At 33.5% G+C, this 16,975-nt stretch overlaps 2 protein-coding genes across 3 annotated transcripts; one reads left to right on the forward strand and one right to left on the reverse strand.

Moving 5' to 3' along the window:
* The first annotated feature begins 3,372 nt into the window (after positions 1 to 3,372).
* LOC8264121 (potassium channel KAT1) lies at positions 3,373 to 8,049 on the forward strand. Of its 2 annotated transcripts, none has more exons than XM_015719503.3 (11): positions 3,373 to 4,180; positions 4,266 to 4,484; positions 4,667 to 4,825; positions 4,937 to 4,994; positions 5,094 to 5,411; positions 5,793 to 6,032; positions 6,140 to 6,238; positions 6,334 to 6,366; positions 6,480 to 6,665; positions 6,758 to 7,493; positions 7,720 to 8,049. In XM_015719503.3, exons 1-11 carry the CDS (start codon positions 4,002 to 4,004, stop codon positions 7,860 to 7,862), a joined length of 2,370 nt encoding a protein of 789 aa, XP_015574989.1. In that variant the 5' UTR covers positions 3,373 to 4,001; the 3' UTR covers positions 7,863 to 8,049. The 2 variants fall into 2 exon arrangements, with proteins under 2 accessions (XP_015574989.1, XP_015574991.1); XM_015719505.3 differs by having other exon boundaries at positions 4,347 to 4,484.
* On the reverse strand, positions 7,955 to 13,167 carry LOC8264122 (mannosyl-oligosaccharide 1,2-alpha-mannosidase MNS3). Its single transcript, XM_002519648.4, has 6 exons — positions 12,744 to 13,167; positions 11,254 to 12,188; positions 10,227 to 10,488; positions 9,129 to 9,326; positions 8,791 to 8,939; positions 7,955 to 8,674 (listed from the first exon to the last, which is right to left on the reverse strand). The coding sequence occupies exons 1-6, from the start codon at positions 12,819 to 12,821 to the stop codon at positions 8,428 to 8,430; spliced, it is 1,869 nt and encodes a 622-aa protein (XP_002519694.2). The 5' UTR covers positions 12,822 to 13,167; the 3' UTR covers positions 7,955 to 8,427.
* Positions 13,168 to 16,975: the final 3,808 nt, after the last annotated feature.

The raw sequence follows: 16,975 nt of genomic DNA on the forward strand, positions 1-16,975 counted from the left end.
TCTTCAATATCTAGCATTGCTGGCTTATAAATTCCATTTTAAGCTAAGCAATTACGTACGAATCAAGTTTTATTTCTTTATTTTTTTTCTTTCCTTATATAAATATATTTTAAAATTAATGTGAACAGTTACAAAATTATTCTCGAAAATCTTGAAGAATACAATCAAAACACATTGACAGCAACAACGTTGCCGTAGCAATTACCACATGTGATTGGAAAGCAGCCTCTCAGGCCAGAAAATGCCAAAGATTCGCTTCTTTGCTAATTATGATTTTGCCTCATTCCTGCTATCATATCTTTTATTTTGTTTTATCTTCTTTTCTTTTTTTAGTTTAAATGGATTCTAACCACAATCCTTAATTTACATGTAAATGAAAATAATTATATATAAATATATAAACACTGCATATGACATTATGTAATTGATTTAATAATTTTTTTTCTAAATAACAGACTCAATATGGGATTTTTATGATTTACGATTTCTCATTTTTTTTATTATTGTTAAACTATATATATATATTTAGAATTGTTTTTCACTTCATAGTTATACTATGTTATGTTTATCTTATTTAAAATTTAAAATATAAATAATAAATGCATAAAGTTGGTCGATAATTAACTACAAAAAATAACGATGTTATCAGTAAATTAAAAATTCGAATGATGTTAAACTTATTTAACGGGAAATCTTTTTTCTAATTAAATAGAATTTTAAGGATTGTGCTTGTGGAGTAATATTATGACCGAATATCGAGATTGGGAATAAGATCGAGCGTTTGATGATTGGCTACAACGTAACAAAGTCTAGTTTCAATTTGAAGTGGTACGTAAAGAAAATGATGATTTGAAAAAGAAAAAAAAAAAAAAAAGAAAAGGAAGAAGAGGAAATTGGCAAAGATTCTGGATTTAACTCTGTGACAAACATAAAACATAGATACATCACTCTTACGACCTAAATTTGGAATAGGATGCCGGAGTTCACAGCCATTCTAAGAAGGCTTGGAATTTTGAAAACTAGATTGGACCACAGAGTGGCCATGGCTATAATATTTTGGGTTTATTTCACGACTGATCATAATCATTTTATAGGACCACCGCCTTCGTCTCCCTTGGTTTTATTTTATTTATGCTTTCGGGTGGCCACCCATTTATAACGGGAACTCTTTTTCTTTTTCTTTTTTACTTTTATTTTTTAAATAAACTCTTTAAATGAAGATTTTATATCATTAAGCGACATGCTTACTTGGAATAGAATCAGTCTACTACACTATTTATATATAAATTAAATTAAATTAAATATTCACATGTGATATTTTATTAGTTAATTTATTTATTATTATTAACCATTCATAATTAAAAACTAATCAATGCAAATGCAACAACTAAAAGATAATAACACATATTGCTATAAGATTAATAATGCTCTAGGCGGCTGCTAAGAATTTTTCTATCAAAAGAATAAGACAAACGAAAGTGATATCCTCTTCAATTGTTCTTTCAATTCATGTTTTTTTTTTTTTTTTCAGTTTTAAATGATTGAAATAAGTAGTGAAAGAAGACAACAAAGAGATCAACTTTTCATTATTCGTTCCTTAACAGAGTTAAGGAACTCTGTTCGATATTCTATTATGTGTCCAACTGTTCCATTACTAAAGTGAAATTCTAGTATGTAATTAGGGTAGAATTATATAAACAATAAAACCACGACACTTAATGATTTGGCTATCAGAATTGATACAGTAAGTAAGTTTGAAGTGGTGATACATATTTTATTTTTCCAATGAAAGAATAATGTTATAATTAATTTATACACATCATTTCATTTAAGAGTTAGATTTAAAAAAAGAAATTAAAATCTTGTAAGCATTTTTGGGTGTTTTATTATACTTCATTCAACAGTTAAATACATAGCAAATGATTGTGAAAAAGACTTGCACTGAAATTGCATTCCGCGTTGGCATGCGCGTTCAGTAAGAGAAGAGGAAATCCACATAATTAATCAATGGCTGCTTCAAAGTCTCCAAGAGTGTAGGACGTCTGTAGGACCCTCCAACCTTCCCTCTCATAATTCATCCCCTACCAAACTCTCTGCATCTGTTATTTTTGAGAATTCATGAATTCCTCATTTCTCTTATGTATTTAAATAAATAACTATTCGTACTCCACATATGTTCCCATGATCTCCAAGTTTGAATATTAGATCCTTACTTTCTTTTTTTCCAATTGGTATTAACAACTGAATACGATGATGCAATGAAAAGCTTTTAGATGTCATATATTCATTTAAAATTTTCTCAAAGTTGAGACTGTTTAATGTATGAAACACCGAATATTGTTGACATGATTGTGTATATGGAGGTCCCCTGTCTCATATGCCAAATTGAGAAAGGTCAGGACACAACATGTGCAAAATGAGACACTCATCTCTAAGATTTCGACTCGATGCTGGATGGCCAGCCTAACAATAAACACAAAAGAGGTGGTCTGAATCAGAATTCAATTGGTAACAGAATTTGGTAACCTTGCTCCGTTCATTAATAATTCTAATTCTGAAACTGCTAATCTGTGGGCCATATCATATCCCCTTACTAAATAAAACTGTTTTGGCTAGTGGCTGGCTTTGCCAGTGGGGAAGGATCTTTTAAGGGATACCCTGGGGAATTTCCTTGATCTCCCTGGGACCCTGACCTTCCTTCACATGTACAAATAAATGACGACTCTTTTTCCAAGTTTTAGTTCTCATGGCATGCGACTTGAGATAATAACATCTCCATCGCCTAACAGCGTTATCATACTTTTCGCTGTTATATTCTTGAAACTTGTAAATTAAAAGTTTAATCCAAAACATTAGTCATCAACAGGAAAATAATCAAAGACGTGGGCCAATGACAAGAGGTCGGAGGGAGTAAAGAGAAGGGAAGCTGGATTATATGGCGAGGATCCATTTCACACTTATGCTTCTGGTTAACCTGCAAAAGAATACAACCCTTAGGCTGTTGCTAAGAAACAAGTAATACGGAATGCCTTGCCTGCATCATACCTATTATAACACTTTTATGTATTGTATTAACTAATTATATATCAAAACTGATACATATTTATTAATTTTAAATATTTTAATATTTTATCAAATTAAAATATAAAATATTTATATTTATAAACTATTATTTTTAATTTCATAACAACGTTTATATTTTGTAGAGTAAAAATTGTATATTTCAATAACAAAAAAATTATGATTAATATATATCACAAATTCAACAGTTGGGTGTGTACGAGCAGGCACAAAATTTTTCTGTGTCAAAAATTAGTCACGCATGTGCAAACCCTCTAAATAAAGTTGTTGGTCCACGTGGCATCCATGGCTAGAAGCACCTCCCCCGCTCTGTCTCTAAATCTACCAAAGTTGTTTGTGTCCATCTCTAGAATTTTTGAAATGAAAACACCAACATATTTTCACTCAAATCTGTCCTTGCATATATATGATTCAGGCCTCCACATACTTGGTGACAGGCCGTCCACCACCACCATTACCGCCACCACCATCACACCAAGTAGAAGTACTAGCATTAATACCACTGTCGCTGCCATCCTCTTTGCTTTGTTTCTCTTGACTCTCTCTCAGAACATTCACTATTGCAACTGCATTTCAAAGAGTCCCATGTCTGCCACTTGTCCTGCAATCTCACATCCCCTTCTTTCCTCCATTGCTCGTTTCCCTTTTTTGTTCAAACAATATGGAAAGTTCCCTTTCATGTTTTTCCTGCTTTCGTTTCTATCCTTAAACGGCGCACTAGTTGCATAAGATGTACCTGCAGAATCATTTCAAACATGTCAGGCATACTATGGTAAAACAGAAAAAAAAAGGTGACAAAAAGTAGAGTTAGCCCGTGTCACCCCTCACAAGCTTCCCAGTATGTATAAATAAAGCCATTCACACGGGACTTATCTCCACTGCATATCTAACAGTATTATCAGGAGTTGGAACAGCAAAAGATGTCAATTTCCTGTGCCAAAAACTTCTTCAATCGGTTCTGTAGCGACGAGGTTCAAATGGGGAGTATCTACCATGCCAGCTTCTTTTCTAGTGACCTCCTACCATCCCTTGGAGCAAGAATAAACCAAGCAACCAAACTTCGCAGATACATAATCTCCCCCTACAGTTCCCGTTATAGGTGATTATACGACTGCCATGTTTAACACTATTATTTCTGTCTGCATTCATTGCTGCATCTGCTCATGTCCTACTCCTCATTACAGGGCTTGGGAGATGTGGCTGGTTGTTCTCGTTGTTTACTCTGCCTGGATCTCTCCTTTTGAGTTTGCATTTCTAACTTACAGGAAAGATGATGCGCTATTCATCATCGACAACATTGTCAATAGCTTTTTTGCCATTGATATTGTTCTCACCTTTTTTGTTGCGTACCTCGACAGCCATACTTATCTTCTTGTTGATAATCCGAAGAAAATAGCAATCAGGTGAATTAAGCTTTTTAGTTTTTTTTGCAGCATTTAATCATATTTTATATGGGATTGGTACATATAAGTGTTTCATTAGAACAGCCACTCTAATTCAATTGCAGCTACATGTCTACCCATGTAGTTTCTGGTTCTTTTTGCCCCCTGTTCTATTAGAGCAATCATTTAAATCCAACTCGCAGGTACATATCTACTTGGTTTATGTTTGATGTCTGCTCAACTGCCCCATTTCAATCTCTCAGTCTCCTGTTCACACATCAGAGCAGCAGCGAAATTGGCTTTAGCTTACTCAACATGCTTAGACTCTGGCGTCTCCGACGGGTTAGCTCCCTGTTTGCAAGGTCGATCATCAATACACACTTTGTTTTCTGAAAATTTTCTGATTTGCTGTGACGGAAGAATAAAAAGAAGAAAAGAAAAAGAAAACTCATTTGTTGGTTTGATTCTTCCAGACTTGAGAAGGACATTCGGTTCAATTATTTCTGGACTCGGTGCACAAAACTTGTTTCTGTATGTCATTAAAAAACTTCAACTCCTTTCCTTCCAGAAATATATAATAGAGGCAAGTCAAAGCAATTCTGAACCACCTTTCCCTCTGCTTGACTTCAGGTAACCCTGTTTGCAGTGCACTGTGCTGGATGCTTTAACTACTCTATTGCGGATAGGTATCCTGATCCAAAGAGGACCTGGATAGGTGCAGTAAACCCAAATTTCAAAGAAGACAGTCTCTGGGACAGATATGTAACTGCGATTTACTGGTCTATCACCACACTGACTACAACTGGATACGGGGATCTGCACGCTGAGAACCCCAGGGAGATGCTATTTGATATCTTCTATATGCTATTCAACTTGGGATTGACAGCTTACCTCATTGGAAACATGACAAACCTCGTAGTTCACTGGACCAGCCGCACAAGGAATTTTGTAAGTCTGCTATTTACTTGTAGCTTTCTGCTATTCCACCTAAGTTTTCACCTGCTACAGAATTTACTGAATGGGTTTAAATAAATTACAAGTCCCAGTCAGCAGTACTCTCCACTGGCGCGACTCAAATTTTGAAAATTTCCCATTCTGCCAACCAGCAGTTAGCCAATTAGAAAAGCAGAGCTTCAAACATATAAACCAACAAAAACTAAATGAAACATAAGATTTATTTGCCCATGTCATTGATCTTATGCATGCGAGATGATTTATGGCTGGTCCTTGAGCAATGTTATTTCCTAGCTCATTTTTTTGGTTGGAAGAGAAGAACTGTTTTCTCTTGTCCGACAACTAACGCAAGGAAACTTGCTTTTGGTGTCATAGAGGGACACAGTTAGAGCGGCTTCAGAGTTTGTTACACGAAATCAGTTGCCACATCGCATACAGGATCAGATGTTGTCACACTTGTGTTTGAAGTTCAAAACAGAAGGACTGAAGCAGCAAGAAACCTTGAATAGTCTGCCAAAAGCCATTCGTTCAAGCATTGCACACTATCTCTTCTACCCCATCGTCCAAAATGTTTATCTCTTTGCAGGAGTTTCTCACGATTTCCTCTTCCAATTGGTAAGAATTTACCTGCATATTGCATATCATTCTTATCTGGGCATAACACTCTTCGTTTCTCCTCAGTCCCTCCATAGCGGTATTAATGTAATTGATTCTTTTAAAAGGTGTCAGAAATGGAGGCTGAATATTTTCCACCCAAGGAAGATATCATCCTGCAGAGCGAAGCTTCAACAGATCTTTATATACTTGTCTCTGGAACTGTGGTAAACATAATTTAAACTAGTCCAATTATCTCTTATACTTCCAATAAATACTTTCTACTGACATGAATTTGAATTGCGACCATTCCTTGTTGCAGAACTTGATATCCCATGCAGATGGATGCAATCAGGTGAAAATTGTTTAAAAGTTGAATATCCTCTATAGACTGCTGTAATAACATAGTAGACCTTCATATTTTCCATCTTTCCTTTAAACCTTCGTACTATTCTCTGCATTGGACAGATTCTTGGAAAAGCAACTGCAGGGGATACTTTTGGAGAAATAGGAGTTTTATGTTACAGGCCACAACCTTTCACAGCTAGGACAGCTGAGCTTTCCCAAATACTAAGGCTAACCAGGACTTCACTGATGAACACCATGCAGGCAAATTCGGAAGATGGCCGCATCATGATGAGTAATCTTTTCAAGGTATATTATGCTGTAAATCATTCTTATCAGCAGGAAAACGGATTAGTCTTCTTTTTTATGCTATAATAAATTTCTGTCTTATACAACTACAGAAACTTCAGGCTTCAGAAAGCACAGGTGTTGATTACCGAGACAGAGATTCAGGATTGATTCACAAAGAATGGTTTGATGGAGGACCTAAAGAAGGATGCTCTTCTGAGGCAGGATGTCAAAATTATTCGCATCGAGATCCATCAGGGCATGACGCAGGGGATGTGTCTTCTAACGAACCCGAAGCTACAGAAATGTGCAAAACATGCACAGGTCATAGTTTTATTAAACAAGGAACAGGTGGGAATTCAACAATTGAGTGCGTCCAAATGGATCTACATGCTGCTGTTCGCAAGGGGAATATCGAAATGGTTAGAAGTCAGCTGGAAGGAGGAGCAAATACAAACAAACCAGATGCCAGAGGATGGACCCCAAAAGCTCTAGCAGAACGGCAAGGAAATAGAAGCATATATGATCTCTTACTAAGTTATGAAAAAAGAAAGAAAGTAGATGAACATAAAATAGATTTTATTGAGCCAGAAACTACAGGTGATGCCAAGATTAGTCAAGGAAAACATAAAGGAATCAGTGGGCCCACTTGTTTCAACTTCCATTCCAAAATGGTACCCTCTAGTTCCAGTTTACACATGTATAGTTGTCCCAATAATAAGGAAGCAAAAACAATAACCAAGAAGAGAGTCACTATCCATATGCAGTTTCACAACAGTATGTTGCAAAGACCTCATGGGAGGTTAATTGTCCTACCTGATTCCATAGAAGAGCTGCTCAGGATCGGCGGTAAGCTCTGGTTTGATCTCAAAAGAGCATTTGAACATTAACCTGAAATTTTTTCATCAAAAAAAGAAAACACTAACCTTAAGAAAGAAACTTATACATTCCATGTTTAAATGCATATAACAATACATACAAACATAGACATTTACAAAGATATCAAACCTTGAACAAAGATAAGTATTGTCCACCATCTTTTCTTTTTTAATGCTTTATCCCATTTACACTGCAGGTCAGAAGTTTGGAGGGTACAAATTTACAAGAGTCATCAATGCTGAGAATGCAGAAATAGATGATATACATGTCATTCGAGATGGTGATCATCTGTTTCTCCTTCGAACAGACTCTGAAAATTTATATTGCGATGTGACCTAAAAGTTATTTGAAGGCGTTTTGATGCAGACAAGTAGACAGCTTAATGCTTTAAGCAATGTATAGATTTATTAACAAAAAGTTGAATACATGAATTGTCAAAAATGGGCCCCCAATTCGGCCTCCGGAACTCCAGTAATTTCTGAAAATTGGGAAGTCAATACAAATGGTTCCACTTTCACTCAGTAAATTTGGAGCAAATAACCCCAATCCACATATAATTACGCAAACAAAAATGTTAACTAAAAGAATTACATCTTACAATCAATTTTATAATCTGGCGGGCCCTATAAATATAGAACTGCCCAAAGAAAAACTTCCTCTCTACATAAATGACTGCAGATCAAATGATTGATGCATTGTACACGGACAAAAAGTTGAGGCACCGAACAACATTTCTTGATTACCACTTCATTGATTTCCACTTTGAACCAGGAACTAATCATCCAAATGATGCACCAGCAAAATTCTAAATGCAGCAGAGTCTATTGCCTGTGAAAATACACGCCTCAGCTTGAGGAGTGTTTCTTCATATGTATAATTTCGATGAAAAAGAAATCAATCCCTCTCATGTCCCTTTAATAGGAAAAGGATGTGCTTCTGTGTTAAAGACAAACTTGTCCAATGGTATGATAGAGCTATCTCCAAACAGCAAGTACAGATACTTCAGAGTCTCTCCCAAATAAAAGGTCTCCATCTTGTCTCTTCTCCGAGGAGGAAGCACAGTGACATCATCTAAAGAGCTATATCCACCAGATTGGACCTTGGTGTACTTCTCAAATGCTTCAAAGATCTGCCAACCCCATTCACGGTATCTGCAGGACATGATAGTTGATCAGATACTACAGAAAGCACAAAAGGCTACTGGTTTGTGTGCATTCGATGTAATAAAATCTCAGGATAACCTAACGCCTGAATTTTTAAATCATACTTGGGATCCTCAGTGATTCGATACAGCACAAACAGTGATTCTACAGTTTCAGGGCGCAACAGATTGTGGCGATCAGCATGTTTGATTATTACGTCATCAATAAACTTTGAACTCTTATTCCCACCATCAAGCCCATCTTCAGAGTATTCCTGCATAATCCAGAACTCAACATTAAATGATAGCAGAACACAGACACAAAGACATGTTCGAAACAATGAAAGAAAATAACAGCTCGCTGTAAAAGGTGAAAAGGTGGTACAATTACCCATTCTGGTGCATATAATAATATGTATGATTAACAATATTTTCAAAAATTGAATATTAGAGATCCAACCAACCTTGGTCTGAAAATAAGCAATTTCTGGGGCAAGACCAGTAGATGTTACTGAATACATTTCAAAGCATGTCTTTGCTAAATCTTCAGCGAGCTTTAAATTTTCGAAGTCTTCAAATTTAAGCAGATTGTCTTTCATTGCCTTTTCCTTCGAGATACCCTTAGTGGCACCAAGAGCAAGTGTACCAGGCAAAAAGCACACCTGGAAGAGAAAGTAAAAAGTTCAAAGATAAATAACCACTATGAAAATTTTCATGAGAGCACAGATGCCAAGAGTAATCAACAAGAACTGAAATCTATCTATCTCTCCAATCCAAAAATACAATGATAAGCAAGTTATTTGCAAAATTAAACAGTAGCCTAAGCATCAGAAAATCTGCCCAGTGACTGATTGCCTGCTAAATCAACATACTGGAAGTTCTTAGCTACCTATCTTTATGAGTAGAAACACACATTTCCTCCCCCTCAAGTCCCTTTCTATCTCATTCCCTCCAAACTAATCAAAGAATGCAAGAACTAAAATCTAATTTAATTATTGTATATATGCATCCAACCACATATGCAACAAATCAAGGGGGGAGTTCACAATGATTTCAAGGACATAAATATGAATCAACAGTGTCAAATTCAGGAAATAGGCTCAACTTTAGTTACACCTCAAATGTCAGGATTATCAAAGCCAAGAAGAGCACAGGAAAATAGTGAGAAAAAGTAGAAAGGATCTCAGTCTCAAGAACAAACCCAGCTTACTATTGAATAAATATCAAATGGTAATCATTTGTAGGCAGTGCAGGCGTGCACTGAAAGGCCATTCAACCAAAAACAGAGAGATACTGCACGCACTTCAGAAAGTGTCAGAACTATCAAATATCTAGTTGGGAATTGGTTAAATGCTTTTAGTACCAACAGCAATACAAATTCACATTAAGACTAACTCAAATCCCCAGCTCAAGTATTTAACAAATTTTCGATGAAATCACAAGTGAAACAATTATTCACATGAATAGTCAACTATTTCTGCATTTTCTCACCAAGAATACAAAAAGGAGGCATGCAGCAGAATAGCACTCAGGTTGATACTGGTATAAGAAGCACCACGTACCAAGTGATCCATTTTGGGACTAAAAGAGCCGTTCGGTCCATAAGGCAACTCCCCAACAAAAACCAATCCATTTGGGAGGGACTTCTGAACAAGGAGGTGCCTAACACCCTTCATAGCCTCCTCATACATGTTGTGTAGATAAGTAAAATTGGTATCTCGACTGGTTCCCTGCTGAAGCCATACTTTAATTAGGTACTCATAATAGCTGTCACCACGAGATCCCAGTCTAATATTTTCTCCACTGAATTCACCAGTGTCAGGGCTGCAATTGATAGGAAGATAGTATCAAACAAACATATGCATAATTTGTATCCCTAATCAGAAATCCCATTCGCACAACATGATTCAGGATAAAATAGGGGAGAGAGAAATTAAGGCAACTGAAAAACACAAAGAGAACAAATGGGTATCAGATAAATCAATTTACTAGAAATAAACTTGTATAGATAAAGTATCCTCCTAACCTTTCAAACACAAATCAATAATCAATACAAATAGATAATAAATGAACAGAGATAGTAGAAAGATCAAGGAAAATAATGGCTGTAGAACACTGGCACGGGAAATAAGGGTCCGAGGCACAAATAACATGCCCATGATATAAGCAGCTATGCAATTTGTACTAAGATATCACAGACTTTTTAAGCTCTTCAGCATGAGGACCATGAAAGTTACAAACCTAACAGCTATTTTGGAAGTAGGCACCGTATATAAAACACTTGTTGCATGTATAAACAGCAGTTCATTGTAAATTTTCCTTGACATCAAATGATAAAAGCCTCCATGCAGAACAGAATGAGGTGTAGGTGCTTAAAGTTTTTGGTTCCTAACAAAGACGAGGGTCGGAAGAGGGACCCTTATTGTGTGGTTTCAACCTTTCTTCTTTTTTTCTTCTGTAATATAAAATGCTCCATCTGTAAGACTGAATGAGCAGGTCTTGTCCTGGTTTTCACTGTACCCCCAACGGATAATACTGAGTAATTGACTGCAGGAATAAATATGAAACTATTTAGGTGGAAGACCATACCTGATATAGATAGGAACCAGGCCTTCTACTTTAGGAAGATTCTTCATATGAGCCAAAACCTTCATAGCTTCCATGCTGTACTTGGGATCACCAGAAACAGTACTGAGATAATTGAACTCAAGCTGCAAAGTTGAAGCTTCTGAAGTACTACTCAGACCGTCAGGAGAACGATGCGCTGAGGGTTCATGTAGAACAACATCACTAAAGGGAATAGGAGTTGGACTAGAAGTAAAAGCCAATAGTAAACGATCAGCCAAGTTTCTAGCAATTTCTAAATAAACAATTGGCTTTGGCTCTTTATGCATAGAGTTAGTCCCTTGCTCCCCTCCACTTAAATGATATGCACTTAAAAGACCACCCAAGACACGAATTGTAGTTTCAAATAAATTAACTTGGCCTTTCTTACTAATCCTATCAGAAAGGTGTGTCTCAATCCACAATCCTGCTTCAGAAACAATTTCATCAGCACCCATTATCATGGCTGTATCCAGAGCATCCACAACAGTAGCACCTAAACCTCCTAAGCCATCAACTCCCCGATGGCTCAGTGGCATAAGTTCATCATAACCCATTGCATATTTTTTATAGCCAGACCAAGCATGGATAAAAGCATCCTTTACTTTTTGTTGTCGTTCTAACCACTTCGAATTAGCATTTAGCTTCTGAATGCTAACCTTTTCGTCAGGTGATAATCTTGGAGGAAGCCGCGGTGGTTTCCTAAATAATTTTCCAAGTCTACTATTGCTAACTGTAGTGACGGTACCTTCTTCACTACCATTTATTGCTAGTCCATCAGAAAAGGAATGGGCAGTACTTGTATGTGTTAGCATAAGATATGCTAAACCAAACATCATCAATAACATTAGAAACTTCCCTGTGCTACAACTTACACATTCACGCTTTAAGTTATTAGCAATCGATGACTGCGAGATCACCTGAGAAAAAAAGACGCACCAATAAATTGGAAGCAATTCAAAGTGAATACGCCACAAAATGGAAAATGAATAATTTCAAGTCCACTGAAAGCTTCTATAACAAAGGGAATAAAAGATAAAGAAACTTTAAGGCTCTGTTTCATGTCCTTTCTTGCATGTTTTAATTTGTTTAAAAATGCAATTTATTATTAGATTTTTTTATTTTAAAGTTAAGAACTGAATCCTAGCTACTATGACCTTTCCAAACATGAGAACTGACTAAAATTAAATGCGATAGTAATTGAATTCCTGCATTTCCAGAATTTCCAAAAACACTCTTAGTGGCCAGTGCCTAAGGTTTGGATTGTCGTGATTTAATTGCAATTCAACAGAGTGCTAAATTCTATATAATTTTACAACAAAAAGTCGCAAATCAAAACGCTAACATAAACTGATCAATGACAATACCCAACAACATAGAAGCTATATATATTAATAAACAAACAAACAAAAGTGTGAAATCGATGTAAAAAGCATAAAAGAGATAGAGATCTAGGTGGGAGAATATAATTAAACCTTGAGAAAAGAACGTTGACGAAACTTGGCGTTAGCATAGTGGACATCTTTCATGGAATAAGGAAGGGAATTCGACATATTTCAACTAAAATTAGGGTTTGATCTGCCTCGCTCTGCTATCTTTTATGACGCAGGGACTGGCAGTTGGATTAAACTGAGAGCTGGATCTGATCAAAATTTGATACAAAGAAAGCGAGGGAAATTGTTTTCAGTGAAATTGAATTGATTCGCGGGAATTGATTGCAAAAATACCTCCAGTTTGGATAAAAGGGGAGAAAATAGAGCAAGAGAGTTTCAGTAGGAATCGTATTGGAAGTCAACTCAAAGGGCAGAGAATGAGCAGAGACTTTTCTACATTTCCTTGGCACGTTCACCGTGTCCGGCTGTCCGCACGGAATTGTTACATTCTGACAATAATATCCTCATCCACATTAGCTTTGTTTTTTATTTTCGTGTTTTGCATTTATTTTTAACAGAAAAAGAAATAAAAATTAGCGGAATTTAGGTCCCAACAGAAAATATAAATTATTGCATAATTAAATTTTTGAATAGAACTTAAATTTAAAAACTAAAATGAATAAAAATTAAACTGGTTCTCCAGTTGATCCAAGGCTTCAACGGTGAATCAGCTCGGGCAAGGAGAAAATTAGCTTTAAATTATTTAATATTAGTAATTTATTCATATTACGATTTTATTATTTCAATTATAAAATCAAATTAATAAATAAATTGAATAAAATTTATAATATTAAATATTAATTAATAATATTTAAAAATAATAATAGATTAATTATTTTAAATATTTTTATTTTTTGATATTTAATTAATATAATAATATAAAAACTATTAAGAAATACTTATTTTTAATTAATTTGAATATAAATTAATATTATCAAATATAATTATTATTATTATTTTTAAAAATAATATTTATTATATAATTTAAAAAATAAATATATTATTAAATATAATATTAAAAATATAATTTAAGATGTAATTTTTAAAATTAAAATTATTATCCAATTAAAGATTAGTTAATTAATTAATTAATATAATATTAAAATATAATTAATATGTTACTTTTTAAAATTGAAGTCGAAATTTAATTAAAAATATTATTTATTAATTAATAAATTAATAAAATATATAAAATTATACATCAATTTAAATTTTATGTGTCAAAAATAAATATGCATATCAAAATAAAAATTATATGTGTTAAGTATACATATAAAAAAAAATCTAAATCTCAAAAATTAATATTATATAAATTTAAGTTGTAATTTAAACTTTTGTTTATAATAAAAGAAGTTAATACTCTTAGTTATTGATATGGCTAATAGTGGTCCTTTCTTTAATTAATTAATTAATTAATAATAATAACTCATATATTAATAAAATTTATTTTTTTATTTAGAAAATGTTATATTCTTTTCTATATCACGAGTAAAAGGCTTAAATTATAGTTTTAAAATATTAAAGGCATTAGGCTAAAAAATAATTTAAGAGCTAATATAGTTGTATTTAAATATTAAGAGTGAAAATATTTTTTTCTCCAATCCAACTCTATTTAATTATTCTTGAAAATTATATGTGACCTTTAACATATTTTTTTAAATACATTATTTTAAGAAATAAATATTATTTAGGATTCCAACATCTTTATTCTTTGACATAAACATAATTTCAGAACAATTCAAACTGAATTTCGTAGATAAAAAAAGCTTCAAGAAAAGAAAAAAAAAATTCAACTCTTTCTAAATTCTCTTTTTTTTTATTTAGTCTATTTTGATAAATATATTTATCATTATTTTATAATTGGTATTTTTAGAGTCATATTAATTATGGATATGAGTTGATTTCTCTTTAAGATTTGATAGATCCTTATAATCTTTTTTTATTTATGATAGGAAATTGGTTAATGAACAATTATTTTTTGATTTAATATAGTATTAACTGAATGAGTAAGAGTTGAATCTTAATATTAACTCATCTAATTACTAAATATGAAACTTAATATTAAGTCATTCAATTACTAAACTTAGAAAAATGGAAATTATTGATGATCTCTCTCATTTGAAGTTTTGAATAGGATTAAAATAAAATTTGATTATTATTATTAATAATAATATTAATCTAAAACGCCTATAAACCTGAGCTTTATGAATTGTATTTATTTAATTTAATTACTTTAGTTAAAATAATTTTATTTTATATATAATAATAATAAGCACATTGACATGCCTCTTTCTTTAATCGATATTATATTCATCTTATATTACTTGTTAGTAAATTATACAATTACCGACTTTTCACAATATCTCTCTAAAAAATAGAATTGAATATTATGAATGCATGGCAGTGGTGTTAAAGCAATATATCAGAAAAGGAAAAGAAAAAATTAAAAACAATTGAAGATGTAGAAGTAATATCTTTATTAGAAAAATAGTGATGGAATTAATTCAGATTTGGTTTTTATGGCTATAAGAAGAAGAAAGGAAGCCATAGTTGTGTATTGAAGCGCATATTTATCAGTGTATACAAGATTTATGCTTCCTTATAAAACCCCATATACATACTTCAACTCTACTCTCTCTCTCTCAAAAGCAGCAATAAACCCTTTGAGATCAACAATTTCTGCACCAATCTCATAGCTGTAATTTGAGATTAAGCCTTCCAATTTCTCCTTCTCCATACAAATGCTCCACATCACAATCTCTCAACTCTCATGGGTTCTAATCAAACCTTAAACCTCTTTTGCCTGTTCCTTCTCATCATTTCCCTTGCCACTGTTCTCCCTTCTTCTTCCACATCCTCCCGTGAAACAATCCAACCCAAAACCGCCATCGATCGACCTGCAACACAATACCAAGTGTTCTATCTCAAGAACACCCCACCTTTCTTCTTGGACAGCGATGAACAAGGAAAGGAAAAGAATAGAAAAATGGTGTTGACAGAGAGAAGGAATAATAGCAATAATAAGCGGATCAAGAACTTTAAAGCCGGGCCTTTCTCTGTTATGCTTCCTAAGGGTTTTATTCCTCCTTCCGGCTCTTCTCCATGCCATAACGACAAGCCCAACTTTAGAGTTTCCTTTTATTGCGATCTCGCTACTACCACAAAACCCTAGATTCTGAAAATTCATACTTATCTTGAAGATGATTCTTGCCTCTTTCTTTCGAAGCTTTCTTGATGGTTCGTGCTAGAGTTTTTTTCTCTCGTTTCTTTGTAGAGCTACTTATCGTAAGGTGGCTTGATTTGAATGTGTAAACACGATTTTGGGTTCATTGTAACAAATGATAATTAGTATGGTACTAGTTTATAATAATCGAATACATGAGATCTATGTATAGTTATTTCTTTCTTTTGCATTTCTTGTTTTTCTTTTTCTGGTTAAATTCTTTGATGCATGCATGATGAATCAATTAGCATCTTTTCATTGAAATTAACTGAAAGATTAATCTCTTTATCTTATTTCTGTTATTTCGATCTCAGGAAAAACAAGAAGAAACTATCATAGCTCATTTTCATAAAATCTTGAAGGATATATATATATATATATATGTAAATTGATATCTAATTAGCAGCTGGACTTCTGAAAACTGAGGCATCGATCTCTGGTTATTTGAGTAAGGGATTGATAAATAAATGAACAAGAACAATTAATGAACCCTTTTGACTTTTATTTCTTTATTTCTACATATAAATTTTATTTTCCGTCACTTTCTTAATTATTTTGACTCTGATTCTAATATTTCAAATTGCATTACCAGTATGTGTCTTACTGAGAATTGAGGGATGCCAATGAGAGATGTCTGTTTGCTTTGACATTTTATCTCTCTCTCTCTCTCTCTCTGCCATTTCCTCTCCAATGGAAAGTCTATACATGTTCACATTTTTTGATTGCGCACGAGCAATAGTCCATAAAATTCAAGAAAACCATGTGAGTTTGCATCGTTTGAAGGGTTACTGTTTCATGGGTTATTGACATTTTCGTAGCGTGTACTCCATGCATGAAATAAGGTACATATATATATATAATCCTATTCCATATATTATTGAATTCTTTACATATATAATTATAGTATTCACAAACATTTCTTACAAAAATTCTTACCTGACAAATAAAATTTTTGTTTTTGAGATATATTTATTTTTTATCTATAAAATTTAAATTTATATATAATTTTAAATTTTTTATTAATTTATTGATTAATAAGTTATATTTTTAA

Source organism: Ricinus communis, chromosome 5 (assembly GCF_019578655.1).
Source record: "Ricinus communis isolate WT05 ecotype wild-type chromosome 5, ASM1957865v1, whole genome shotgun sequence".
NCBI lineage: Eukaryota > Viridiplantae > Streptophyta > Magnoliopsida > Malpighiales > Euphorbiaceae > Ricinus > Ricinus communis.

What these genes read in the sequence shown, in the direction of transcription:
- LOC8264122 (XM_002519648.4), bottom strand. Translation starts at nt 12,821, where the DNA reads ATGTCGAATTCCCTTCCTTATTCCATGAAAGATGTCCACTATGCTAAC. An exon ending in CTGGTTCCTATCTATATCAG is followed by an intron (nt 10,489 to 11,253) that starts GTATGGTCTTCC and finishes TATCAATTGCAG; the next exon opens with CCCTGACACTGGTGAATTCA. An exon ending in CGAATCACTGAGGATCCCAA is followed by an intron (nt 8,675 to 8,790) that starts GTATGATTTAAA and finishes CATGTCCTGCAG; the next exon opens with ATACCGTGAATGGGGTTGGC.
- LOC8264121 (XM_015719503.3), top strand. Translation starts at nt 4,002, where the DNA reads ATGTCAATTTCCTGTGCCAAAAACTTCTTCAATCGGTTCTGTAGCGAC. An exon ending in CCGAAGAAAATAGCAATCAG is followed by an intron (nt 4,485 to 4,666) that starts GTGAATTAAGCT and finishes TCCAACTCGCAG; the next exon opens with GTACATATCTACTTGGTTTA. An exon ending in TACTTGTCTCTGGAACTGTG is followed by an intron (nt 6,239 to 6,333) that starts GTAAACATAATT and finishes TCCTTGTTGCAG; the next exon opens with AACTTGATATCCCATGCAGA.